General features: G+C 38.6%; 1 protein-coding gene across 8 annotated transcripts in view; it reads right to left on the bottom strand.

Annotated features, from left to right (window-relative positions):
• Window positions 1-27355, bottom strand: part of atp11b (ATPase phospholipid transporting 11B) — a 100284-nt gene that overhangs the window by 16613 nt on the left and 56316 nt on the right. For all 8 annotated transcript variants that reach the window (XM_079808329.1, XM_079808330.1, XM_079808326.1 and 5 more), the window contains exons 14-27: window positions 26798-26973; window positions 26622-26690; window positions 26436-26509; window positions 26254-26357; window positions 20937-21118; window positions 10515-10718; window positions 9001-9154; window positions 8760-8862; window positions 8536-8681; window positions 8386-8445; window positions 6283-6410; window positions 2419-2557; window positions 1576-1641; window positions 1396-1499 (exon numbers count right to left, since the gene is read on the bottom strand). In XM_079808329.1, the coding sequence (XP_079664455.1) occupies window positions 1396-1499; window positions 1576-1641; window positions 2419-2557; window positions 6283-6410; window positions 8386-8445; window positions 8536-8681; window positions 8760-8862; window positions 9001-9154; window positions 10515-10718; window positions 20937-21118; window positions 26254-26357; window positions 26436-26509; window positions 26622-26690; window positions 26798-26973 (1709 nt within the window). The remainder of the gene's footprint in view (window positions 1-1395; window positions 1500-1575; window positions 1642-2418; window positions 2558-6282; window positions 6411-8385; window positions 8446-8535; window positions 8682-8759; window positions 8863-9000; window positions 9155-10514; window positions 10719-20936; window positions 21119-26253; window positions 26358-26435; window positions 26510-26621; window positions 26691-26797; window positions 26974-27355) is intronic.

Below are 27355 nucleotides of genomic sequence, written 5' to 3'. Positions count from 1 at the left end.
GTACAGATATGGTTTCGTTATCCACTGTGGTGCTGCGATAATGTTCATACGTTATACGTCAAGTCAGTCGTTGCCTTGGTAACGCGAGAGTTTACAGATGATATGTATTGTAAATATCGACTGCGTTATGAAGGATGACCAGATATATATTTTTTAACTATTATTGATATGTGTTCAAATCCCGCAAATAGTGCGTTTAGCAAGCTACGGAGAAACGGCAGCCAGGCGACACGCAAGTGATCGATCCCGAGTGGCAACACACACATTCTATGCAGCACGGTAGTCGGTGGAGGGAAACTCCTCATACCCCTTCGTTCGAAGTGTGGTCCTGAAAAATCTTCGTTTGAAGGGCTATCTGGCCCTTCCCCTTACCCCTACCACTCCAGCCAAAAAAGAATCGAGACACCCCTACCCCTTCACGTGAACGCGCAAAATGAAAGGGTAGGGGAAAGAGAAGGGCTAAGGGGTAGAAATGGGATTGGGCCTTAGACTCTCACACAGGACAAAAAACTATTTTGTGGTACTTCTTTCAAGTAGCAACTTGAGACGTTCTACATTACTGTGCAAGGATTTGAAAACAAATCTTTACTAACAAAAAGTAATTTCCAACAGATGTAAGATTTTAGATTATAACTATAAATGTCAAAATCTTGTGCATGAATGGCATGTTTTTAAAATGGTGTGTCAAGTTACAGTGCAGCTTTAAAAAACTTGTTTTGAGACCCTGCTCTCATTTCCATGCCACTGTGCTGCGTCTCGCATTTAAAAAAAACCCAAAAACCTTGTCATCTGTAGATCTCTACTGTTCGACAGGTCAAATCGACAGGTTTCAACAAACTGTCATTGATTCAAAGTGCTGATGCGATAATAAAACTGTTCAGCAAAATTTAGAACCTGTTTGCTTCATTAGTGCTTGGCTGATATATCGCCAAGGCAGATATATTGGCCGATATTTGCCATTTTTTAAATGATCAGCACCAGTGGTTGTCCGTTTGGATGATGTGTCGCAAGCAGGATTTATTTTAAGGTGCAGGGACTTTTTTTTTGAAAGCATCTGAGCACACAGCAGTAAAAATATAGGCTACCTTGCTCTGGCCGACCACTATTAATAATTGTTTACAAGTTACAAATTGTATTAAATAGATTGAAGGGATTTGTGTGGTTGTACAATACCAGTTATAATGCAATGTTGTAACTACATATTAAGGACTGGGGGTGATACTAACTCAAATTTGTTGACCACTAATCTGAATAATAGGAAAGTTGGAAAACATTAAGTTCATTGATTAACCTTTTCAAATGAAAAAAAAAAAAAAAAAAAAAAAGGTACAAAATTACAAACAAGTGCCACTATTTCATGAGAATAACGTTATGGGAAAAATGGAAATACAGTACCAGATGATGCCGCCATAAAACAAGGAGAAGATGAAGTAGAAGGCGATGGAGCCCCATGTGACAAAGTGATTCATCCACGTCCAGAAATGTGTCTCTAAGGCCAGCTGTGGAGAGAACGATGCAAATGAAGCTCACTTGTCATTTACAAACCCATCTATGTGGCATTTACCTATGACTTACCTTCAGTGTTACCGTAATAACCATCACAGTGAATACTAAAGTGCCAAACGTCCAGTTTCCGAACATCTGCAAGAAACAAACACAGATCTTAAAGATTGGATCAATAGATCCGTTGATGTTGTTGCACTCTGCAAACTAAATATCTGGAGGGTTCCAATTCATCCAAAATGAAGCTTGTCATAAACCCTGCTCCATCGCTTTATATCAGAGAGAGATTCCGGCTCGTCGGAAGCCTTTTGCCGGCAAGTGAGGGAGCGCTTCCAAGTCGTAATTGAGGATGGCAGTGTATCAAAAGAATACAGATCAGAGCCACTCGTGCTAAACCGAACCACAGAGACAGCTGGTCATTAGAAAGGACACATGCATCAACTGGAATCCAGTCAACTCTTACCAGTTGCCTGTTAGCTCGCAAAATCTGAGAGCATGCACAGCAGGAAAGAGAAAGAGATAAGCAGAAAAAGAGAGAGAATATGGATAAGTAGTAAAAGCCAACATCCACTGACATCTAACAGTACGGTACAAATGTGCCAGATAACGGTGTAATTAGTTTGAGGATTGATGCTTTGTGTCTGAAAGCTGGAGTTAATCAATAGACATTGAGGCTGAGTAACGGTTATTAACGTCAAAGTGCATTCATTATCTCAAGCGCTTCTTAGTTAAATTATTTAGAGAGCATCTCTGAGATCTATACATAATGCTGTGTGGAGGATTTCAAAGACTTCCATGCTAGCAATCTGAGAGTAGTGCCACAGACACACATGAGCTGGAATGACAGAACAAGACAGGAGGAGGAGGAGGACGACGACGAGGAGGAGGAGATAGAGCCGGAGAGACGAAGCCGACCTGTCCGTTTCCCATCAGCGTGGTGTCTTCTCCCATCAGGATGTAGGAGCCGAAGAAGAAGACGAAGGCGTGGCAGAAGCCCAGGAAGGTCCAGTACAAAAAGGTTTTGAAGGACAGCTTGGAATTTTTACTGATGTCTCTGATGAAGGGAAGGAATATTACATCTTGACTTGTGGGGAAAATAAAGGCTCAAATTACAGGCAACATTCAATTAATATCAACTATATTTACAGCACAAAAAGAGCTGGATTTGCTGTTATTGCTAAATTAAAACTACTAAAATAGTTTTCGTTAAATAGCTGAAATAAAATGAAATATTAAATGAAAAACTTAAACGAAAATGTTGCCAGTTTAGTACTACTAAACACTGTTATTTTATTAAAATTTTAACAAAACATTTTTTTTGTTAATATTTGGAATTAAAATGTTATGAATTAATATATGTATATGTATATATACACATATAAAATACATGTAAAAATTCATATCCAAAACCCAATTTATATAAATAAATAAATACATACACGATATACATGAATAATACTAAAATAACATTGATTTCGAAAGGAAAAAAAAAGAGATCAGGTTTACACAACAGGGAAAGTAAAAAAAAAAAAAAAAAGAATGATGATGACACATTTAAATATCAATATGTTCTTGTCAAATAAAACTTTTCACCAACTACATTTATATGCCATTTGTACAATTGACTAAAATAACTGAACATGACATGATGATGAAATATTGACAAAATATAAGATAGTGTCAAATAAATAATCCTTATATAAGCTAAAAAAAATTCTGTTCCCTTTGTTCTTTGATGAACATTAATGACAGACATCATTAGTGGCTGCTGTCACTTTAAGATCTATTTAACTCATTTAAGACTGTGTTATTGTTCGTCAATCGCGAAAGAGAACTGGACTCTGGAGCTGCCTGTGCTCATGATACTGGTCACAGACAGCACGTTCTCTTTTGTATTGTTGTGCTTGAATGGTTTAAAAGCATTTGCATGAATAAGAGCGTGATCATATAATGGATGACGGAAAAAACGAATGCTGTGTTAATTGCATTAAATTGAAAAAAAATGAATTGCATGCGTTAACGTGCTAATTTTAACAGCACTAAAGATAAACTATCACTTGAATAAAACTAAAACTGCCCTATGAGGTTAGGCTTAATCTATTTGATTTTATAATTTTATGCACTTTACTTTAGGGCTGGTCCGAATACCATTTTTTGAGCTTCGAAGCTTTGGTAGTGATCAACATCGAATATTGGAAGCTTCGGAGGGAAGGAGCTGAACATATCCTTCTCTCTAATAAAGGCTGGAATCTGGAGAAGCCGCGCGCCTCACGCGGGCAGGGCTTTTATGCTCCGCGAACGGGCAATGAACTAGTGATACAAAACACACAGATCTGTTACGTCCCAGTTTTGATATATTATAGTAGCTAGTAAAAATAATTCTGTTCAGAACAGACTAAGAGCCCCTATTTCTGCCCCTGGGGCCGGGCTTCGGGCCAATTTTCACGTCATACCTCAAACGCGGGCTTTTTCCTTCATTTTATATTTTAGAATTAGAATTCATTAATTAAAAGAAACAATGAGGTGTGCAGCGCTGGTGGAAACAACATGAGACTATAACAACACGACTGTCAAGATGGCTCACAGTGTTTAGAGTATCGCCGCAAATGAGTAAAGCAAGCCAACACGCAAACTGCCGAACCTCTTAGATGCTCAAAAACACAATCATCTTCATTAATGAGACTCAATGCTCTTACAGTGCTTAGGTCACTCGTTCTGATATTACGGTCTTTGATCTTGAAATGAGCTGATGAAAAGCCTATAATGCAGCTCATATCTGTTGCTTTCGTTGACATGAACTCCGTTAAATGTGCATATACCGCAAGAATTGAAGATCGGATTTATATTAATTTTGCGGAGAGGTGTAAGTTAAGACAACCTGCCTAATTTTTATTTATTTCTTTTTGAACACGTTTCCTCAAAAAAAAAAAACGTATTATAAGCAAGACAAGTTAAGTGTTGATTTAAGAGGATAAATGGATCAAACATGTGTTGTTAACTCACTCAGTCCGCTTGGTCGTTACTTAAAAAAAAGAAAACTTTAATTTAACAATCAAAAAAATGCTTTAAACATTTGTCTAAATTAACTTAATAAAGAAACAAAACGAAATATAACTACTTTGACATTAAAAACAAAACTGAACTATTTTAATGGCTGCAACAATGTGTAAAAGGGAGGAATGTTTACTCAAAAAAAAGGTTCTATATGGCACTAAAATAAAAAAACAAATTAAATAAAAAATTAATTAATTAATTAAAAAAACACGTCACGTCACTTCATTTTATTTGTTTCATTTGCGCCGTTGCGAGCAGCATTAGCCTCAGCTTGTCAAAAATGCCTTTTTACTGTGGTGGTGGTGGTGGTGGTGGTGATAGTAGGCTAAATGTTTAAACCAACATTGTGATGCTTGAAGTGTTTTATATCTATGGATTTCATTACAAGTAAGACAAGTCCAGTGTTGATTTGAGAGGCTAAATTGATCCAACATGCGGTTAACTCACTGTCAGCTGCTGGCCGCTTGGTCATTACTTTAAAACAACTAAAACTTTCATTTAACAAACAAAAAAATGCTTTAAAAAATTTTCTAAATTAACTTAATAAAGAAACGAAACAAAATATAACTACTTTGACATTAAAAACAAAACTGAACTATTTTAATGGCTGCAACGATGTGTAGGACTAATAGGGAGGATAAAAAAATAAAATAAAAAATCACGGGACTCGATAGTTTTGGTAAGCTGTGGGACACGGCCAGGCTAGGGTCTAAGACTAACTACAATTAAAAAACTGAACGTGCCACTCGAGCCAAATTAACGGCCGTCTCAGCACATCAGCAACAGCAGTCAGATAATATTCAACACGAGAGCGAGGAGCTAAATTACAAGATGATCGCGGAATATTTGGTTTCAAAGCGATGTAAAAGCGCCTACTTAAGGGAGTTTGTCATTGTACTGTTTTGTTGCTATGTTTTTCATTATAGAATAATAGCTAATGAACCCACAATTCAAGCAACCCGCCCCTGAATTGGCAAACCGAAAGTAAACGCGGCGCAGAGCTGCATGCGTTCAGCCGCTCAGCGCACAAGCACAGCAATGAGGGAAACGCTGAGGGAATATTTTTTCACCGTCACATCCCTAACGTATAAAAAGGATAATACATTTTGATTATATTATTCTATTTTCCACAATGTCAAACGAACGCAGTTTAACCCAAAATGCAAGCTCAGACATGGCTTCTGCCACATAAGCTTGTGCAGTTGTGCGCTCTGGTGCACTGAACACTAAGAAGAAGCAAATATATTTATTAAGTATAATGAGGCTATTAAAATGGCTTGGTTATAAAATAATTGAAAAAAAGTATTGTATTTTATAGTGATTTTATAGTGTAAACATATGCAAGCGCGAATGAGAGCCGTTTTGAGCGGGATGCCAGGTGTTCACGAAAAAAAAACAACAACAACGAATATTCGAATCACAAATTTGAAAATCGAATACCAACCCATCGAACGAATATTCGAATATTCTGGTCCAGCCCTACTTTACTTTAAAACTATTTTGTTAAGTTTTTTTTGTAATAAACAATACAAGATGGCACTGTTTGGTTTAAATGTATTCATTGCACCATGTTATGGACCACGGATGTAAAAATCTGGTGTTCACTAATCGTTTCCTCTAATGAACAAAAAGTTTTGGTATTATTTTGGTGATTTTTAAGTTAAAAAAAAAGAATCAGATTCATTTTCTGAGTCCTGCTGACATGTGTCATGTGTGCGGTCGTACCTGTAAAGTGCTGGTTTGCTCTGCAGAACATGTGGATGCACCAGCTGCTCAAACAGACTGTACACCAGTATGGGCAGAGAGGTGAAGCAGATATTATACAGCGTCAGATACACGCTGTCATAAAGAGTCTGCGGGAAAAAAATGGCATGTTAAACATGCTGGAGAAATCACTGTCAAATTAGACAGAAAAGGCTCTGTGTATATAGTCTGAGTGTATTATAAAGAGGAATCATTTCTCAGTATAATTTTATTTTTTCAGAGAAACTTTGACCGGTGTTAGGGTGTTGTGGGAGGATGCTAGGGTGTGTATATGTGCTAGATGCAATCGTTTTTTTAGTGATATGTGTTTAACAGAGCAACATTTATTCAGCAGCGAAATTTCACACAAACAAAAGGTCACAGTGAATCCACATGAACCCGTTGTGAAATCTGCATGGGAAAATTTTTCGCCCTCAAAATTCACATTATCACGTATTCCTGAACAGCGGCAAATGTGACTGCACCCTGAGTGATGTTGTGTGCAGTTAGACTGAATCAGACTGCTTAAAACTTTCCTGTAGCTCAAACCCTACAGCAACGTCACAGCTTTGATTCACAAGGAATGCATGTTTTGAATAAAACCCTATGTATTCACACTAGTAATAATGACGCTTGCCTTAGTAAAGATGCAATCACATTTACCATTTTTCTGCAAAAATAATTGTAACATTTCAATAGAAATTCATGCGATCTGGAATTTTGCGCAAGGGCGAAAGATTCACCAACACATATTTTGTAACGAGTGTAAATTTGTCACACAGATTCACCGTGTTGACCAACAGAAAGCTGTATGGTTTGAAAGTGACTTCAATGTGAGCTGTGCTTCATACATCACTACACTATTGACAATAGACAAAGGATTTCACTAATGAAACCGCAGTTTGGGTCATTGAGACGGAGAGGATTTTCTTTTTCCAGAAAATGCTAGTTGAAGGATTTCATTTAAAAGTGAAAATTAGCCCATGATATACCCCCCTCAAGCCATCCTAGGTGTATATGACTTTCTTCTTTCAGACGAACACAATCAGAGTTACATTAAACATATCCTGGCTCTTACAAGCTTTTTTAAAGCCCAAAAAAGTGCATCCATCCATCATAAAAGTACTCCATACAACTCCAGGGGTTAATAAAGGCCTTCTGAAGCCAAGTAAGAAAAATATCCATATTTAAATCTTTATAAACTATAATCACTGGCTTCTGGTAACGGGCATCCATGAGTCGAGTTCTAGTAGAAGAGTGGCCGCCATTATAAAACTGGGAAGAGCCAGGATGTTTTTTAATATAACTCTGATTATATTCGTCTGAAAGAAGAATGTCATATACACATAGGATGGCTTGATGGTGTTAATGGGCTAAATTTCATTTTTGGGTGAACTAACCCTTTAAATGTTATTGCATTGGACTAAAACTTACTGATTTTAACTACTACCCAAAATGTTTTGAGAATTGTTTTAATTTTTTCCCACCTATTTACATGTGGTGTTACGGGTCAATATTGCTTATAAATCTTTCATTCCTCTATATTATCACCAAATCTTGGATTCAATCTTTTGGATTCAACTTGCTTTCTTTCCATTGGGGTAGATTTTTTTTTTTCTTCTTTCTTCTTAAACCGGCCTCATTGATCTGAGCTTATATTGGTCAAAAACAACCGTCCATTGAAAATGGATGTGGGAGATCAAAAATAAGAGAAACATTTGGTGTTCAGGAGCATGTTCATGTTCACATATTTACATGTGTGCTTGCAAAGATACAGGCCTCGGACCAGTGCATGCATGGATACTTGCGCACACGCATGTACACAAACTATTTTGAGTATTACAGGCTTTCTTTTTCACAGAGATGAACTTTATCCGCAGATTAATGAGGCCTGCAATCTATCAGTTTCAAAAAGAAATACAAAATCTGTCCTAATTGAAAGAAAACAAGTTGACAAAGATATGGGATAACAAGTGATTTACAAGCCGGTCATTTTTGACACGGGAACACAAAAAGGTGTAACAGTGTTTTCAACACAGCACAAGGGTTATTAAGTAAAGTACTATGATATCGAGAGACACTTACTTGCTGTGAGAACAAACAGAAGAACTGGTATAAAAACTGGGGAGTGATAAAGCACACATTCTACAAGAAAAGAGAACAAAGAGCGTTATAAGAGCACACATCTCCAACTCGCCAGCTTGAGAGCAACATAAAAGGCTTCCTTTTACGTACCTTGTAGAAAAAGTATTGCACAAGGGTTGCTATTCTAACGTAGTAGAAATGACCGTGTACAAGCAGCAATTTGGCGAGGAATTTGAACCTTGCGATTGCATAGTCGCTGTTTCGTACAGCTTGTCTTCCTTCTTTGCCCATGATTCCTGTATGGAGTTTCATCCAGTTAGCTTGACTAAAATTCTTGCAAAGAACATCTGAATTGCAAGTGGAATTGCACCTACCAATACCAACATGAGCCTCTTGGATCATGCTGACATCATTGGCTCCATCTCCGATGGCTAATGTAATGGGCTTCTCTGGGGAAGTCTTTAACAGTCTCACCACCTGCCAAACACACAGGAGCGATTAACACCAGCGCTATGAAAACAACAGGGCAGTGCGGGGCAATTTAGCGTATTGGTGTGTGTGACCTCTGGCCTGAAACCTGAACAGATATACACAAGAAGGGGTAAGGTAACTCACCTTGGCTTTTTGGAGAGGTGCCATTCTGCAGCAGAGCACGGCCGAGCAATTCTTACACACCTCCATGAAGAGTTTCTCATGTTCCCGCAGAGCCAGAGAAAGACTTGCCCCGTCTACCACCAGCCCGTGTTGTATCACATGATCCTCTTTGATCCTGTACAAACATAGGCACACACCATTACACCCATCTCAAACACACCAGCTAAACAATTCTCTATCAAGCCTTTAAATGTTCAAATTTTTTACTTGCCCTGCTAAATTTGAAATCACTTGCACCACCACAAAATGCAATACATAAATGAAATAGTTATTGTTGTCGAGCTACATACACTATATTGCCAAAGGTTTTGGGACTCCTGCCTTTACATGCGCATGAACTTTAATGACATCCCGTTCTTAATCTTTAGGGTTTAATATGGAGTTGGCCCACCCTTTGCAGCTATAACAGCTTCAACTCTTCTGAGAAGGCTTTCCACAAGGTTTAGGAGTGTGTTTATGGGAATTTTTTACTATTCTTCTAGAAGCACATTTGTGAGGTCAGGCACTGATGTTGGATGAGAAGGCCTGGCTCGCAGTCTCCGCTCTTATTCATCCCAGGACTCTGTGCAGGCCAGTCATGTTTCTCAACACCAAACTCGCTCATCCATGTCTTTATGGACCTTGCTTTGTGCACTGGTGCGCAGTCATGTTGGAACAGGAAGGGGCCATTCCCAAACTGTTCCCACAAAGTTGGAAGCATGAAATGGTCCAAAATGTCTTGGTATGCTGAAGCATTAAGAGTTCCTTTCACTGAAACTAAGGGGCCAAGTCCAATCCCTGAAAAACAACCCCACACCATAATCCCACCTCCATCAAACTTTACACTTGGCACAATGCAGTCAGGCAAGTACTGTTCTCCTGGCAACCGCCAAACCCAGACTCGTCCATCAGATTGGCAGACAGAGAAGCGTGATTGGTCACTCCAGAGAACACTAGAGTCTCTAGAATCCAGTGGCGGCGTGCTTTACACCACTGCATCCGATGCATTGCATTGCACTTGGTGATGTAAGGCTTGGATGCAGCTGCTCCATTCCATGAAGCTCTCTACGCACTGTTCTTGAGCTAATCTGAAGGCCACACAAAGTTTGGAGGTCTGTAGCTATTGACTCTGCAGAAAATTAGTGACTTCTGCGCACTGTGGGCCTCAGCATGCGCTGACCCCGCTCTGCAATTTTACGTGGCCTACCACTACGTGGCTGAGTTGCTGTAATTCGCAATTGCTTCCACTTTGTTATAATACCACTAACAGTTGACAGCGGAATATTTAGTAGTGAGGAAATTTCACGAATGGACTTATTGCACAGGAGGCAACCTAACACGGTACCACGCTTGAATTCACTCACCCATTCTTTCACAAATGTTTGTAGAAGCGTCTGCATATCTAGTGCTTGATTTTATACATCGCTATCATGTGACGAATGGGTGAAATGACATTCTGGAAATCTCAAAGAAAGGGTAACGCTGATGTGTCGTACCTCCTGGCTAGTCTGCGGAGCTGCTCGGCACACTCGTTGTCTGATTTCTGCTGCACGAGCTCCAGGATGTTCATGGTGCGATGGAAATGACCGCAGGAGAGGCTCACGCTAACTGCCGTCTCATGCTTATCGCCTGTCAACACCCACACCTTGATCCCAGCCAATCGCAGAGCTTCAATCGTCTCCTGGACCTTGTCCTGCAGCCTGCATACACACAACAACAACACAACCAGAATTAAAAGTACTATATTTTGTTGCTGCTCATATGAGCATTTTTTTTGAGTTTTCAGGCATCTGGTAAATTCAGTATAAAAAAATAAATAAAAAAATAGGCTTAAAATAGATATACATATATACAAATACACATACCAGGGTTTCAGTAAGTCAAATTTAAGACCTTTTTAAGACATTTTAAGACCATAAAGATTGAAATTTAAGACCAATATGACACATTACCAAAATTATTTAAATCAAAGAAATAAAAAAAAAAAAATCATTTTATTTCAATGAATTCAGTCATTGAAAAAGCATTAATTTAATTTACAGATAAAGCAATGACATTAGTAACCCTCCACAGCCAACAAGGTGCCAAATGCCCAAAACCTTAGGCACAAAATGAAAATAGGCTAAAACAAACTTGCCCTCAAATAGAATAGATTACAAATACAAATAGAGATTGAACAGGCTACTCCAAACTAGGGATGCACGATTTGGGGAAGATATCTAATTGCGATTATTCTGGTTAAAATGCGTTTTTTTTTTTTTTTGTTGAAAAGTGTATGCATATAACATTTTATATATTAATGAGACTAATAATAATTATTATATTCGATAAATACAAATATTTAACAAAATTAGAAATATTACTATTACAATAACATTTTATTATTATAGAGTTTTTAAGAATAAATATAACAATATAATAATAATAATACTAATAATAACATTTATATTTTACAGAAAACTTATTTTACAAAAAAACTGCTGGGTTACCTATTAATATGCAGACAGCCTTTGACTAAAAATCATTAGAAAGGTCTAAAGATTTATTGTAAAGTTTCAAAGACTCTAGAGCTCCGCTTTGTAGTCTACGATTCGATACTTTTTGCTACTGTGTAACATTAATAACTTTCTGCGACCAGCGTTTCTGGAAATGAACGAGGATAACACCTTTTTTTAGACCTAACTAAATGAAATTTAAGATCTCGGATGAAAATCTGGCCGTTTTTAAGACGTTTTAAGTTTTTAAATTCGAATTTTAGACATTTTAAGACTTTTTAAGACCCCGCGGGAACCCTGACACACACACATTGTACCAAATTATGACAAGAACATGTCTGCGTTAAGTTTCATGCCAAAAATGTATTCTTAAATGTTTTGCACAGCCATTGCAACGTACACAAATACCAAGAAAAGAAGCCCACTTCCTTCTCAAATTCAGTAGCATGTTCTCTAGAACTCATTTAGAAAACATTTGAATTTACCGTTTACCCTTCACTTTACACACTAATAAATTAAGTACATGCGTTGGCATTTACTCTAGAGACAGGAGCAATAAGTGTATCTGCAGTCATGGCTTTTTGTTTCCCTGAGGGCTGATTAAACAAGCAACTATTCACACTTGACACACAGAAAAAGCTCACCCGTGTGGTCATAATTTTGTTTTCATTTCTCTGATCCAAGATGCAGTCACATTAAAGTTGTTCTGTGAATTTTCCCAGGTGAAATCCAGTCATTTTAATAGGAATCTATGCAATTAAGAATTTCACACGGGGGTGAAAGATTTCCACATGCAGGTTTCCCATCGGGTTCAGTTGGTCACACGAATTCGCCATGTTGACCAACAGAAAGCCACATGGTTTCAAAGTAACTTCTGTCTGAACTGGGCTTCATGCATGACAATGGTATTGAGAATGGACTTTTTGGACTTAAAAATCAGTAACTCACTGATTCATAACGCTTCGAAGCTTCATGAGGCCGTGTTTTGAAATCGTCATCACTATATAAGTCGTTATTTAGGGTTTTTTTGCGCACAAAAACTATTCTCGCCGATTCATAAAGTTATTTTAGAACCACTGTAGTGAGATGGACTTTGTAACGACGTCTTTAGTACCTTTTAAGGGTCTTGAGAGTGAACCGTGCATTGTGCCAATGGAGGCCTTTCAGAGCCATCAGATTTCAATTAAAATATCTTAATTTGTGTTCCGAAGACGAACGGAGGTCTGACGGGTGTCGAACGACATGAGGGTAAGTAATTAATGACAGAATTTTCATTTTTGGGTGAACTAACCCTTTAAGGCCCTTTCACACTGAATGCAAAACAATTGACTGCCTTCAGCTAATTCATACCTGCACAACAGGTGGCGCTGACAGAGAACACATTTTTCCTCATGTACGCATCTTGTAGGTTTTCCCAATTCACCCTTCGCCGCAAGTTTGATTGACAGGCGATCTGACCAATCACATCGCCGAATCTGCCGGTTTGTCCGACAAAGCAGTCAGGAGAGTTCGTAGATTAATGTCGGTGTGTACTGACGTCGTTCCGCAGTTGAAACAACATTTCTTTTAGTGTTCATTCATGTTTATTTAGAGATAATCGGTTCACGAGCAGCTTTAACTGAGGCGCTACAGCGATCACGACACATTAAAGAGCCACAAAACGGTATTTATTGTTTAAATTTCTTTGAAAAATGACAATTTCAAAAGTTGAGACTTTGTTTCATATCAAAAGTAACTTGCTCCGTCATGTCTGTCGGTGTGTTGTCAGTATCCTCTTTGCTCCGCGATGTATTTTCTCTATGTGAGAACGTGTGTGGTGTGAGAGCGCCATGGCTTGTCGGACATAGCAACAGTAACTAAAGGGGGCGGGTCTTTGCGAACGGTCAATTGGCTTTAAACTCGTCCTCTGCACAACACACAACAGTAAATTAAGATAAAGTTTGGTACTACAAAGAAACCATCATCGAGTGCCTGTAATAACTTCCAACTGTGAAGTTGATTTTGATTATATAATGGGCAGACGTGGATTATTTGTAGTGTTTTATAATAAACTGAACACTACACCTCCTTAGCAGTTCTCATTCTTTATTGTTAGAAAAATACCCCAAGCCGCATGAAAAACACATACAGATCATCGTCATAATCATATATTTATTTGGCTTCATGTTTCATCTGTAGAAACGTTTCTCTCAGTTGTTTATGTGCAGAACTCAGAAATGAACACAACGTCATAATTCGGAAGGGCAGGAGTTATGATCACATAATATGATTGACAGCTCTAGAGCGAATTAACTCTCTGACTCATAACACACACACACAGGGGGGAAAAAACGGCTCTCTGATGGCGTTTCAAGCTCTTCAGGTCACATAATTCAGTGGAAAATGAATGGAAAATGTATAATCTGTATAAAGAACATGTAATAAATCTGTTCCCAGACACCAATAACACTCAATATCCATTCCCTTCTCTCTTCAGGAATACTATTCTCCAGTGTTTTCACAGGTTTTCAAAACCACGCTCACACACTTGTGCAACAGCAACGGCTCAGATAAGCTCAAATCTAATTGGATGGCTCGTTTCTTCACATGGCGACGGGGAAAAAACAACACACTGGTTGAAAAAAAAAAATCTTGCTTTGATCACGCCCGGTGTGAATCGCTCCATAGAGATCTATTGAGAATGAGGAGATGTCGTCACGACACAGCGCCCCGCTCCCAAATATCACGGCATCCTCCCCCTTCCGCCATTTTGGGAGGATACCCGCCAGGTAATGGATTCGGACAGAGACTGGAGAAGTGATATTCTGATGATTATTATGTACATAGTTTTCCAAACTCAACTGAACATGAAGTTTTAATCCACCCAAGCCGATCTGAGAAAGCAGCGGCTGGTAAACGTACGCCATTATTTCACCACAGGGTGTCAGTCATGGTCTAAACTAGTGACCGCGATGCTGAAGTGTGAGACACTTGATGAATACGAACCTTTATTTATTTGTATTAAACATGTTGATCACTATTCTGTCATTTTTCATTGTCAGTCATTTTACTGTATGTTATAAACATGTTTATGCCCAAAACGCTTAATTAATATTCAAGGTAGGCATTTTCCTCTACTGTGTGCATCACTGTTTAAGATTAATTCAGTATTGAACATTGTTAACGTTACATTCATTTAAGGCACTTTAAGGCTGGAATAAAAGCACCAGCGCACACAAACGATCATTTAAATTTTTAGTCAAATTCATTTAAAAATGTAAACTCAACAGGTATAAAATATGATCAGTAAGAGAAAAACATGCTGCAGAGGACGAGCACTGGACTGCTGCAGGATAAAGGAGAGATATATTTATTTATTATTCAGAATGCACAGGAAATATATTTATAGAAACATTTCAGTGCAAGGTGGTTCTTTCGATTCAAGAGCGGCATCGCGATGTACATTCGCATCACTTAATCACACTTTACATCCTTTACATCAGGGCTCGACATTAAGCCTGTTCACATGCTTGTCCTTCGGACAAGTAAATGTCATTCACTTGTCCGAGTAAAAAATTAGCTTGTCTGGATTTTTTTTGGTTGTAAATTTAATCTATTCTGAAGCAATATTCTCACCAGTGTTCAATCAGCTTTGACACATTTAAATATGCATATTTGTAATATTTTTACCTTTTTATAAAGGGCATTTTTCCATATTCTTATTAAATATAGGCTTTGCTTCAGCTGTAATTTTATACTTTTCAATTTGATCTATAAATTAAATTAGAATAAGACACTATAGGCTGTTACCAATCAAATGAAATTATTTACACTGAAAAATTAAAACTGCATTAAATAATGTTATGAGATTATTTTAAATATTTTTGAATATACAAATAAGAAATGTCGGAAAGGTGAAACTAAACCACCAGTAGGTGGCAGTAGGTGACTGTCTTAATGAGTGAGTCATTGAGTCGACTCGTTCAAACGACTGATTCATTCAAGAATTAGGCGGTCGTTTACGAATAGGTCATTGAATCTTTGATTCAACCGATTCATTCAAAATGCTGAATCATTCAGTAACACGCTGTTACGGTGAGATGCGTAACGTTTATGTTGTGATCTTTGTTTGGAACTATTTTTGCTGCTGAAATAGAACAAAAACAGTCCATATTGCATCTAAAATGTAAGTGACTTAGTGTTAATTCATTGTTTATGGAACTGGCGTATGAAATCAGCGTGATGGTATCCAGGAAAGCAACACTCGTTTGTGTGATGTTGCTTAACTGTATCATATGTTATGAATATAAAAACTACACAATTTTAACTGTGTAAGTTAACTGTGTTTCTTTGTATGAGCGGCGCTCATTTGTTTTCAATTTTCTCCTCGAGAGGCTGTGCGAGCCTCAACAGCACAACCTTGTTAACGTCAGTTCGTTTTATATTATTATCCACTATTGATCTCCACTCCACTCCACTCCACTAACTGATGCAGAATCATTATTGCACTTTGGGGATTCCCTAGTAATTTTTTGTTATTGACGTTTTAACCAGGATACTTGTCCGTTGGGCAAGTAAAAATTTTTTTCACTTGCCCCTTCAAAAAATCCACTTGTCCTGGACAAGCATTAATATCGAGCCCTGCTTTACATCACCGTTCGTTTCTCAACTCTGTGAAAACAAGTGGCCAGTTCGCATCAGGTTCCAGTCTTGCCTGGCCAAGAACAGGCTCTGGCTCAGAGAACGTGAACTATTCTGGTGGAAAAGAGCTATGGGAGGGGTTAAGAGACTCAACAGTCAGTTTCATGTGAATAACTGTTTAAGAATAACTGTATCAGCACTTACCCTATGACCCGATATGAGAGAGACACCAAAATGTGCAGTTCTGGGATGAACGTGCAAATATTCGATAAGCCTCTATAAGTGTTTAACGAACACCACGAATCAGGAATCAGCTCAAAGCGGCAACTGTAATGCAGGAATAATAGCCTAGTGGCCAATGGCTAACAGAGTAACCTCTCAATATGAAATTTTGTGGGCAAACTGCCTATCGTCAATGCTCTAGTGATGTATGAAGCACATCTTACACAGAAATCACTTTCAAACCAAGCAGTTTTCTGTTGGTCAAAGCGGGGAATTTGCGTGACTAACTGAACCCATTTCAAAATCTTTCGAACTTGCGCAAATTCCTGAACTTCTCCAATCCTCCATGATGAATACAGTAAAGCTGTTCACACGACCTGTCAGACACATCTGAGGATGTCTCTGAAGATGCTCATTGAGTAGACTTGGGAGGATGTGTATGTACTTCTGTGGCATAATAGTTTTAATGGCTTGTCAAAAGGCTCATGGAAATCAGAATGGCAGCCATTTCAGCACGATTCCAGACACGTTCCTGTGCCCCTGCATGCCTTGAACAGTTTGAATTGTGACGCTGTTCCCATGTAGACAAAGATTGATGGCTGGCCTTAAGTCCGCATGAGTCACTGCGACATGTCAAAGTGCATTAACAGCAGCCGCACACTGACTCACTGCTGACTTCCTGTTCTCCAGCCAGGAAGACATCCAATAATCATGAGCAAGTACCAGGAGAGTGTAAACTCATCACACCGCTGTCACTATCAGCACTGACTGTTGACAATTAATTGTCACACAGAGTACCTGCATTTTTATGCTGCCACTGTCAAAATAAAAGCCCGGCTTCTGACACTTCTGACACTCAAAAAAATTATCAGCTGATGCCGAAAATTTAACAAACACCAAATATTGGCGGATATCTTTTGACCACAGAGCGTGATGTTGTGCCGTAACAGCTTAAGGCTGCCTACATTGAACTTGACAAATCCATATGTACAGTTGTCAGAAGTAGCGCAAGCACGTGGCGCATGTCAGAAATAGATCATGGTACTTGAAAGATCATGGGTTTTTAAAATTTAAAAGGGGTCCTATTATGCCCCAAGACGTAAAATAAGACTCTGATGTCCCCATCAGATGTGAAGTTTTAGCTCAAAGTTTTAGCCCACAGATAATTATTTTAGTGAAAATTGTCACTTTTTGAGGGTGAGCAAAAACACACGGTTTTTGCGTGTCCCTTTAAATGCAAATGAGCTGCTGCTCCCGACCCCTTTCAAGAAGAGGGCGGAGCTTCAAGAGCTTGTGTTAGATTACCTCATGCAGACACACACTGTAAACATCAGAAACTGTTCAGCCCTTTATGTTCAAACCGGAGTTGATCAATGATGGAGAGACTCATGTAGAATGAGACAGGACATTTCTGAATGGTTAGTTGATTAATTTATCTGATTTATAGAAAGTCAATGATAAGCCTGTTCTGTTATGATAATCTATAAATCGCTCATGTGGGAACTGTTGTAAGATGCACAGAGCCAGAGAATATCTGCTGCACGAAGATAGAACATGTATAGTTTAGTTTAATTACGGTTATAACTTATGTTGTCATCTTGCTTTTATGACATGCTATTGCATTTGTGTTTGTACTGTATTGCAATGAATGTTTAAGACGGATACTACAGCTTGAGCAACTCCCAAATGTGCCTGACTACAACAACTCTTTCTCTTCTCAACATGGCCTTTGCTGCGTGTTCCCGGGGGCGGGGTTTATGCCAATTTTAGGGTTAGTGATGTTACTAACCCATGAAGAACAGCAGCAAGTTTTAACTTTGAAACATGCAGTGCTCAAAATGAAGCCATTTCCTTTTGAAGTTAGGTTTAGTTAATAAATCACATTAAGCCATATAATCGCCATTCCTGTTATTCAGTTCCCAAATTTAAGACCTCATGATGATTAAACTTTTCTTATACCATTTAAAACATTTCATGGCCTTAAAATAGATAAAAACTGAATTTAAGATCAAACACTTTATCTGAAATGCAAGTGTCAAAGCGCGAAGCGCAAGTAACTTTGTGGGCGGGTCTCGGCGCTGTTGCTATTTTCCCGGCGGGATAAATGGCTCTTGCGCCCGGCGCAAATCTAAAATGGGTTGGTCTGAAGTAGCTTCATTATTCATAGGTGTGGTTTGGGCGTAACGTGAATAAACCAATCAGAGCGTCATCCAACATTCCCTGTAAAAGCAGGTGCGCAAGTTCCATTATGGATTGCTATTATTATGGCGTATTTACCAGGCGCACGCCAGGAGCGGTTCACAGCCGAGGAGACTGATGTTCTTGTAAGAGCAGTGAAAGACAGAGAAGTTGTGTTGTATGGGGATGGGAGAAACCCACCCAAAATAGCGTCGGTTAAACAGGCGTGGGAGGAAATAGCCACAATTGTTTCATCAGCTGGCATCCCCAGGACGTCGCACCAGTGCCGCAAGCGCTACAATGACATCAGAAGACGGGGAAAGTCCAAGCTTGCCAGCATCAATCGGGCACGCCGTGTAACGGGAGGTGGATCTGCCTCTACTCAGGACCTGACGCCAGCAGAGGACATCGCTGCGTCCACCCTCACCGATTTTTTTTCCTGGTTCTTGACGGACAAACCAATTTGTTAGATGTCCTTATATACATATATGTCTTGCCAGAAGTTGCCACTATTGGGCAAACAGGTCTCCTTAATTATTAGACTACAATTAGCCTGAATAATTTGTAAGCTAGATTTATGCCTATTTTTTCACATCTTCGTGGCACACCACAATGATTTCCGTCATCTCATGTGTTAATATTTTTTAGTGTAACAATTTATGATTTGCAAAAATAACTGTTGCATCTGTGTAGATTACATGAGCAAAGTGTATGCGCGTTGTGCACGCTATACATTATGGTCAAGCATGCGCCCTTAAAATAGCATAATGAACAACGCGCAACGCGCCACTGACTTTAGACTAGGTTTTTTCTGGTCAGTGGCGCAATTGTTTAATGGAACAGCAAAATAGCACCAGGGATTGTTTGCGCCGGAACACGCCTCCTTTTTTGCGCTGAACCGCCCAGGTAGCGCAAGTTCATTCACTAGTTTAGCGACGTGCTTCTGTGGAGGGAAAAGCGCGCTTTGCGCGGGTGCAAAATAGGAATGACACATGCGTCGGTGTACAAAGTCAATTGCGCTGGGTGCAAGATAGGGCCCTAAGACTCTTTAGACTTTAGAACCCTGAATTAAAAGTTCCCCAGTAGTCAATCATTTTATCCCTTGGGTACATGGGTAGATATTCACCCTGCATATCCACTTCTTTTAATGCATTACATTAGAGAAAGCCCACAATTTAGCCATTCACACTCATACATAGGACGAGAGTGGTGGGTTAAGTATTGGCGGGGTTGTGTGCTGGGGGCCTGGGGGCCGGATGGCATGCAGGGCCTTCCCTCTGCCGCCTCACCATGGTATACCTTGTGCGGGGGGCACTGTGGCTATGTATGGGTGCCCAGGCAGTCTGCTTAATCAGTCAGTCAATCAATTATTTTTATTTATTTTTTTATTCCACTTATTTTTATCCTATGTAATGAAAATAACTAGGTTTTTTTTTTTTTTTTTTTTTCCTCCTCTGTAACCATCCTATGTGATCCAGCTTCCATCACCCTGGCCCAACAATAAGCCAGCATTACTCCTTATATACACCCACACACACACACACACACACACACACACACACTAACACACAGACATTCCCACATACTCATTAAACCCCCCCCCCCCCCAACCCCGCAAGGCCACGACTTCTACATTCCCAGATCCACCATCCGTACTCAACTCCCAACCCCCCACAATCCCGCCCCCCCCTTCTGTTTCTTCACTCCTGTCACTTATTTTATTCTCATCATTTAATTTCTGTCATTTCATATCTATAGTCAACCTGTATGCAATAACACTCAGCCTCTATACCTGTTGTTAATGTTATTTCATGTCAAGATAATATTCTAATATTATGTCTAGTACTCGTGTCTATTGTATTGTTGTAGTTTGTTTGTAACTTCATTCTTGTTTACAATAAAAAATAAATTAAAAAAAAATAAAAAATAAATAAAAAATAAATCTTTTTATCCCTTAAAACTAATCTTTGATCACCAAAATGACAAACCAAAATAAATTAATGTGAAAAAAAATCTCTGTGCCTTAAAATAGCTTGAATGTAACTCTACACCCTTGCTTCATTTAGTATACGCAGATTCACAAATATTCAAATTAGCCCCACCTCCACTCACTCACACCAGCTCAGAGATTCACTCGCCTCAACTTTACTCAAGTTACTGCAGTAAACACTGCACAATGGTATCGGTCTTTACAACATCAGACACATAATGGCAAATAGTATGATTTGGCTTGACTACTTTATCAAACAGCTAATGATGCGTTTCTAATGTTACACAAACCATGTTCCCGTTCGCCATCTCAGTCTAAAGAATCTCATCTGACCAGAGTGAATTTGCTTATGCGTATGAGACTTCAGTCTCCACCTTAACATTGCATTAGCATTTGTGTGTGTGTTGACTCACTTGTCCTCCACCCCAGTCGCTCCCAGCAGCTCCAGGTCTTTCTCGATAAAGTTGAAGACCTCAACAAGTCGTTCCTCTCTTTGTTGCAGAGCCGTCCTGGCCTCATGGAGCCGCCGGTCCACATCCTGATACTCATCCACACTGAAGTGTCTGCAGGCCACCACTAATGTCCGCAAACCCTTCTACAAAAGTGAGACAGGAAACCCAATATGAACATAATTTGGTGCGCTGGCACGACTACTCAATTTCACTGATTTGTGTCCAGATGGAGGATAAAATCGACTAAATTATACACAAAATAATGTAATAGAAAAGTTGATACAAAGGAGAACAGACAGTGAACCGCTATCCAAGAGGTTGCTTAAAAGGCACAATCTTGAGATCCACAACCATAATGAAGTTAATGCTTTTAAGGACACACATAGGGAGCATTCAGTGCATGGAGGAGCATTTCAATGTGGCTGTTGTGTCTAAAACATCCCCCGAGTCTCAAAACAATCCTGTGAGACTGCCCAGAGTGTGTGCGCTACCATGTGACAGACACTGGTGATGTGGGTCTGAAGACGCTCTCATGGGTTTAGATTTCAGCACGGCTGATAACGAGGACACCAAACTGAGCTAATTAACTGCACCGCTCTCATGAACATCATTTGAATTAGAAAAGCTGAACTCAGACCAGACCTCCAAACTCCGAATAAACTTTTAAATGGTGCAAAGAAAATATGAGCGGTGCTCACACACTGATTCATGCTTGTGAGAGGTTGCTAGGGCATTTTTTTTATTTATTTATGCTTATATGCCGCAGTCAGCCACTGCTGCTCCTTCCGTTTTGTTGTTTGTTTATTTTACGATTAAAGTTATGTTTGACGTATGTTTACGATTAAAGTATGTTTAACGTTTGCCGGTTCCCACCTCTTTCTTCTCTAAACTTTCTTACAGTTACGTTTGATTACTTAAATTCACATGATTGTATTTCATTATGCAAGTGCTGAATTACTGCTCATACAGACACTTAATCTGACGAATTAAAACCGTGGGCTAACAGTGCTGATCAACTTGATCTTGATTTACTTGATCAAAACAATCATACTAAAAATACATTTGAGTGTGTTGAAAGTTGTTACAACGTTACTCTACTTGTTGCACATATCAGAAAGCTAGATCGATATTAAAATATCATAAAATAAAAGATGGATGCTAAATGGCAGGCAAATAATTATAAAATGTATTGTATGGTAGAGAAAATGCTAGGGATGTAACGATTTGACCAAAAATTAAAACCTCGATTAATTGAACATTTTACCTCGATTATGATTAATGAACGATTATTTTGCCTTTTTTTTTCTTTTTTTTGCCTTAAATTTTTTGCCCTCATAAGGTTTTTGAGTAAGTTCCTGATAAGGGTTTTACTGTAAATATTTTCTACTATTAAAAAGATGGATTTTTTTTTTCTAATGAAAAAGTGCATTTCTTTGTGATTTTAAAAAATACTTGAAGGACACGGTTCACTTTCAGCAGTTATTGTCTATGGAGCAGATTTCTGCTTGTGCATCAGAGACAGATAAATTAACACAGTAGTAGACCTACATTACATTTATTTGAATGCATTAATGAGAGTGATTGTGTGTGAATTACTCTTATCGTCTCTATTATGAAGCTGTGGTTTGTACTTCAAATGTATTAAACTATATGCCTATAACGGTTGAGTTTCTAAGCTACTTTAGTGACTTTACTTTAGTCACAGGACAGCGTCGACACTGCGTTTCTGCACTGCTCTCTGTGAGCGATCTTCACGTGATGTACAAACTTCTGTCTGAGTGTTCGTTTGTCACAATATATCAGGCATTAGTTCAACATAATACACATCTGATGGTCTAAAATGAATTGCTTTAATGTTCAAACTGGCGGGCCTACAAATGACAAAGCTTTGCGAGGACGCAGGTGAAAGAGGTCTGTCTTCAGGGCGCGCACGCGTTGTCAGAGACGCCAGGCGGCTCGGCTCTCTGTGTCACAGAAAAAAGCTGAGCACTGAACGGTTGTTTTCCGTATTGTTGTTTTTGAATAGTGCACACTCGCTTTAAATGTTCAAGCCTTTAAACGCATTTACTTGACAAAATTTATGGGGACGAAAGTGAAAGCGATCTGGCTTCGGGGCTTGCGCGCACCGTCTGTGTGTGTGTGTGTGTATATGGCAGCGCGTAGGCTATAAGAACGGCAATTAACTGACCTGTCCAAAGTGTCTTTCAAGGAAAGTCTGTTCATTCGACGGCCATATTTGCTATTTCAGGCACCAAAGACCAAGTCTTATTTATTTGAATGGGGGAATCCAGAGATCTCAAAAACAGCTTGCCAAACTCACAATTAAATAACATTTTTTTAAATCACAAACAAAATCTGATATGAACTGTCCCATAATTGTTGTCTAAGCTGCTCAAATAGCATTGAAAAAAAGCTTATTTTTCAGGCCAATGTGCATGTGCAGTCCTAAACACGAGTCTCAGGTTTCTATGGGAATCGGAGCTTCTAAAGGTGATGATACATGGGGCAACTTTTTTGAGCAATGTTGCTGGGCAATATTACAAAGCAATGTTGCTTGGCCACTTTCCCATTGGGAATGGGCAACAAATTTCTATCTGGATACTTTAGATCGGTCATGGGCCCTGTGTCTTACCTAGCGATTGGCTCTTTTACTTTAGAAGGCGGGAACTATTCCGCCATATTGCGCGTTGCAGTTTCACCCATTTATAAGTAATCGGAGTGAACCGTCTTTCTATATCTATAGTCTTTGCAAACATGTTACTCATGGTACATCAAGAAAAAGGGAGATTCAAACAATAACACTAACCCGATAAAAGGTATCGAAACAGTTGCTCACCAGTCTAATAAATCACATAATATATTAAAGGGTCTTTGGTGTTTCCATAGTTTCTACAAAATAAACCCTGACGTCATTGTAGTGTTAATTTTGTCACCTGTTTTTAATTTAGTCTTAGTCTTAGTCTTGTGCCAAATGTCCTTGTTAGTTTTAGTCATATTTAGTCATTCACATATCTTTTTTTGTTAGTCAAGTTTTAGTCGACTAAGTCTTGTCATTTTAGTCTAGTTTTAGTCAAAAGACAACACAAGGTATCTTAGTCAAGTTTTAGTCGACCAAAAGTCTAGTCATTTTAGTCTAGCTTTAGTCAAAGGAAAACTCAATATATTTTGTGGCAAAATAAGTTACATAAAATATATATAACCTGCATAATGTGCAACAACACCATAGCTAACTGGTTGATTTACAGCATAGATGCCTAAAATCAGCATTAGCTCATGAGACGATGGGCACAAATATTGATTTCGATCTTAATTCAGTATGAATTCATATGTATATAGCCTATAAGGAACAATACGTTTTTTACACTTTTTTGGGGTTATATTATATTTGCTTGCATTCTTTACTATTCACTATTATTAACATTTCAAAATTTCACAAATAAGTAAGCAGTTATGATCTGCAATACTTTTTTGAGCAACTAGACTACATGTGTATTATTAAAGAGCCATACAGGCACCCAGTGGGTAATGGCATTACAAGTGAATTTTTGAATTTTTCCAGCCACAAAATGGCTCTAATTTACCTCTTTGCAGTGGAATTCTCTATTTTAACCTTAATTAACACACTAATTGTAATATAAATAATACAAATATTAGAAGAAAAATATTTTAAGTGGTCATTAATGGACCATAAGTATTGCACAAATAGTATTTAGTACCAAAAGATCTCCTCAAAATATTCAATAAATATTATTGAATTAAAATATAGGCTATTTATTTTTAAAATAGTTAAGGTGTATGGTCACATTTGACCACCAATGAGTATAAGTGTGACTTAATTAGTAAGGAATACCTGAGGGTTAAATACAAGAAAAACATTAATATTAATGTTAACAATGTTGCATCTCTACCACTCTCCCTAATAAAATGATACTGTAAATGTGGCTGACGCACACTATGCTGTACGGTTTACCACAAATTGCTGCAAACACCTGTATAGTGAAGCTGTTGTGTAACTTGCGCGGCTTAAGCCATTCACATACACTGACACAGCGCTAGAAGTGTTGAGCGCTCCGGGAACCACGTGACCACACGCGCGGCCGCGAGATGACAGGAGGAGTATGAGAGACCTGTAACCTACTCGAGCAACAGCGGGAATATTCGGAATATTTTGAACAGCTGAATATTCATCTCATGATGAAAAAGTAGAGACAATTGTAGACGAAAATGAAGAGAGATTTTATCTTAGTTTTTATTTTATGCAAAACATTTTAGTCTCGTCCTTTTTCGTCAACAATAATGCATGGTAATTTAGTCTTAGTCAGTGTTTTTGGACATTGGTGCAGTCTCGTCATAGTCTCGTCTTCGTCATGGAAAAAAAGTTTGTTAACGAACATATTTAGTCTCGTCTCGTCTGACGAAATTAACACTACGTCATTGATAGGCAACACACAGACATGGCCCGTGTCCTGGTTAAAATTGCTTATTTCTCTGGATTTAAACATTGTTGGAAATATTTGGGATAATGTATGTACACAAGTCAACTAAATGTATAAGTGTTCTAGTGGAGTTTGGATATTTTAATCAAAATATTACACATATTGTGCCTTTAACTACTTTCTTATATTCTGACTTTCTGACTGAATACATTTCTTCAGAATGTTATTTTCAATTTCTGAAATTTAAATTTTCAAATAAACTGTTAAAGTTAGGATAACTACCAACTTCTCTTAAACCCCCAAACATAAGATATATAATATAATTGTATCGGGTTGTTACAAATATTAAGCATTACAGCATAACACAAGCTACTAAATGCATGGAAGTAAAATAATGACAAATGTCTTTGAAACAAACAAACAAAAACATGTTCAATTGCACTAATTAAAACAAAAGCTATAATAGTATATAAAGTATACTAAAATAACAACGTTCTAGAGAGAGCTCAAGATGAATAACTCATGTCAAGGCAATCGTGACAAAAATAGTGAATTATACCAATCTGCAGTCTTTTTAGGAGTTTTTTTTACTAAGCTGACCAGTGGGTTTTCAGCAAGAAACGTTTTCTAAAAATATCACACTACTCCTACTACTTCAACAATCCGTTGACAAGGACGAGTTATATAGTTTACTCGTTTAATAGTTTATTCGCTGAAGTTTAATACTTTAGGGTTAGGAGTTTGTCCATTTCACCACTTATGAGAAATAGTGACACTTTGCAAGCACCACTATCTAGAATGAACTAGAAAGCAAGAATGAGAGCATGATCTAGAGCGCTCACCAGAGCAAACTCATCCACGTGGACTCTGGTTTTATCGATCTCGCCGCTCTTGGTGTAGGGGAGGATGGCTGATTCGGCTCCTTTTGTAAACAGCACCTTTTCACCTAAAGAGAGACGGCACATCATTAGGTAACCATGCGGTTCAATGATAAACGGCACATGCGTGGTTCAGAGGCACATGCCTGAGGGCGTCTGCAGGATCACGCTCATTCTCCTGCGGTCAGCGTCAAACTCCAGAACGTGGAGGAGCTTGTACCTGCGTGCAGAATGACGGCTGTTAAAAAGACAACTCCAAAAGCGGTGAAGATATTCTAAGCAATTTGGCTCCCATTTAGTGAACAAAAAATAAACTGTGAAGTTAGACGTACTTCTCTGCTTTTCCAAATGTTTTAATCTCCGTGATTTCTCCATGGCTTCCCATGAATGTGACACCCATCCTGCAAAAACAATTTAAAGGAATAGTTCACCAGTGATCAAATATTTCAACAGCATGTGTTTGGCAGGATTGACTGCAGAAATACATAGAAGTAGGTGAGATGGAAACCTCTTGGTGGCTTCCACTAGTGCTTTCTCATCAGGAGAGGAGGCATAATACTCCATCTGAGGCGAGAAGCCATTGGCATGTGAGAACGGGTCTCCCAGCCCATCTGTTTGATCATAACTGATCTGCACCGTGTGACACAGTGAGACGGCTTTCAGGAACAACTCCTCTTCCCTGTTCTGAAATGTGTACAAACACACACACACAAACACAGATATAGCATAGTTTGAAATAAGACAGTCACAGTTGGATTTAAAACATGACTGGTTGAAGAATGCGACCACTGCAATGTTTAACATTTATCACAAAAAAAGGGTCAAATTTAATATAAAAAAAGTCCAAATAAAATATAGCTGCACTCAGCAATTATCGGGGGTTCAAGCTCTTAGAGCCTTTAAGCAAGCCTGTATCCACCTAGATCATAGATGGAAAAGACCATTTTCAGCCAATACAGGCAATTTACTAAGGAAATATATGGTTTCTGAAGCTTTTCAACAGTTAAAGCCCCACCTATGGTCCAATCTCCATACAAGTTTGCATGTGTCACATGTGCTTGACTAA

The sequence above is a fragment of the Gobio gobio genome (genome assembly GCF_949357685.1).
Source record: "Gobio gobio genome assembly, chromosome: 24".
Lineage (NCBI taxonomy): Eukaryota > Metazoa > Chordata > Actinopteri > Cypriniformes > Gobionidae > Gobio > Gobio gobio.
This window is presented reverse-complemented; position numbering and strand designations above follow the sequence as displayed.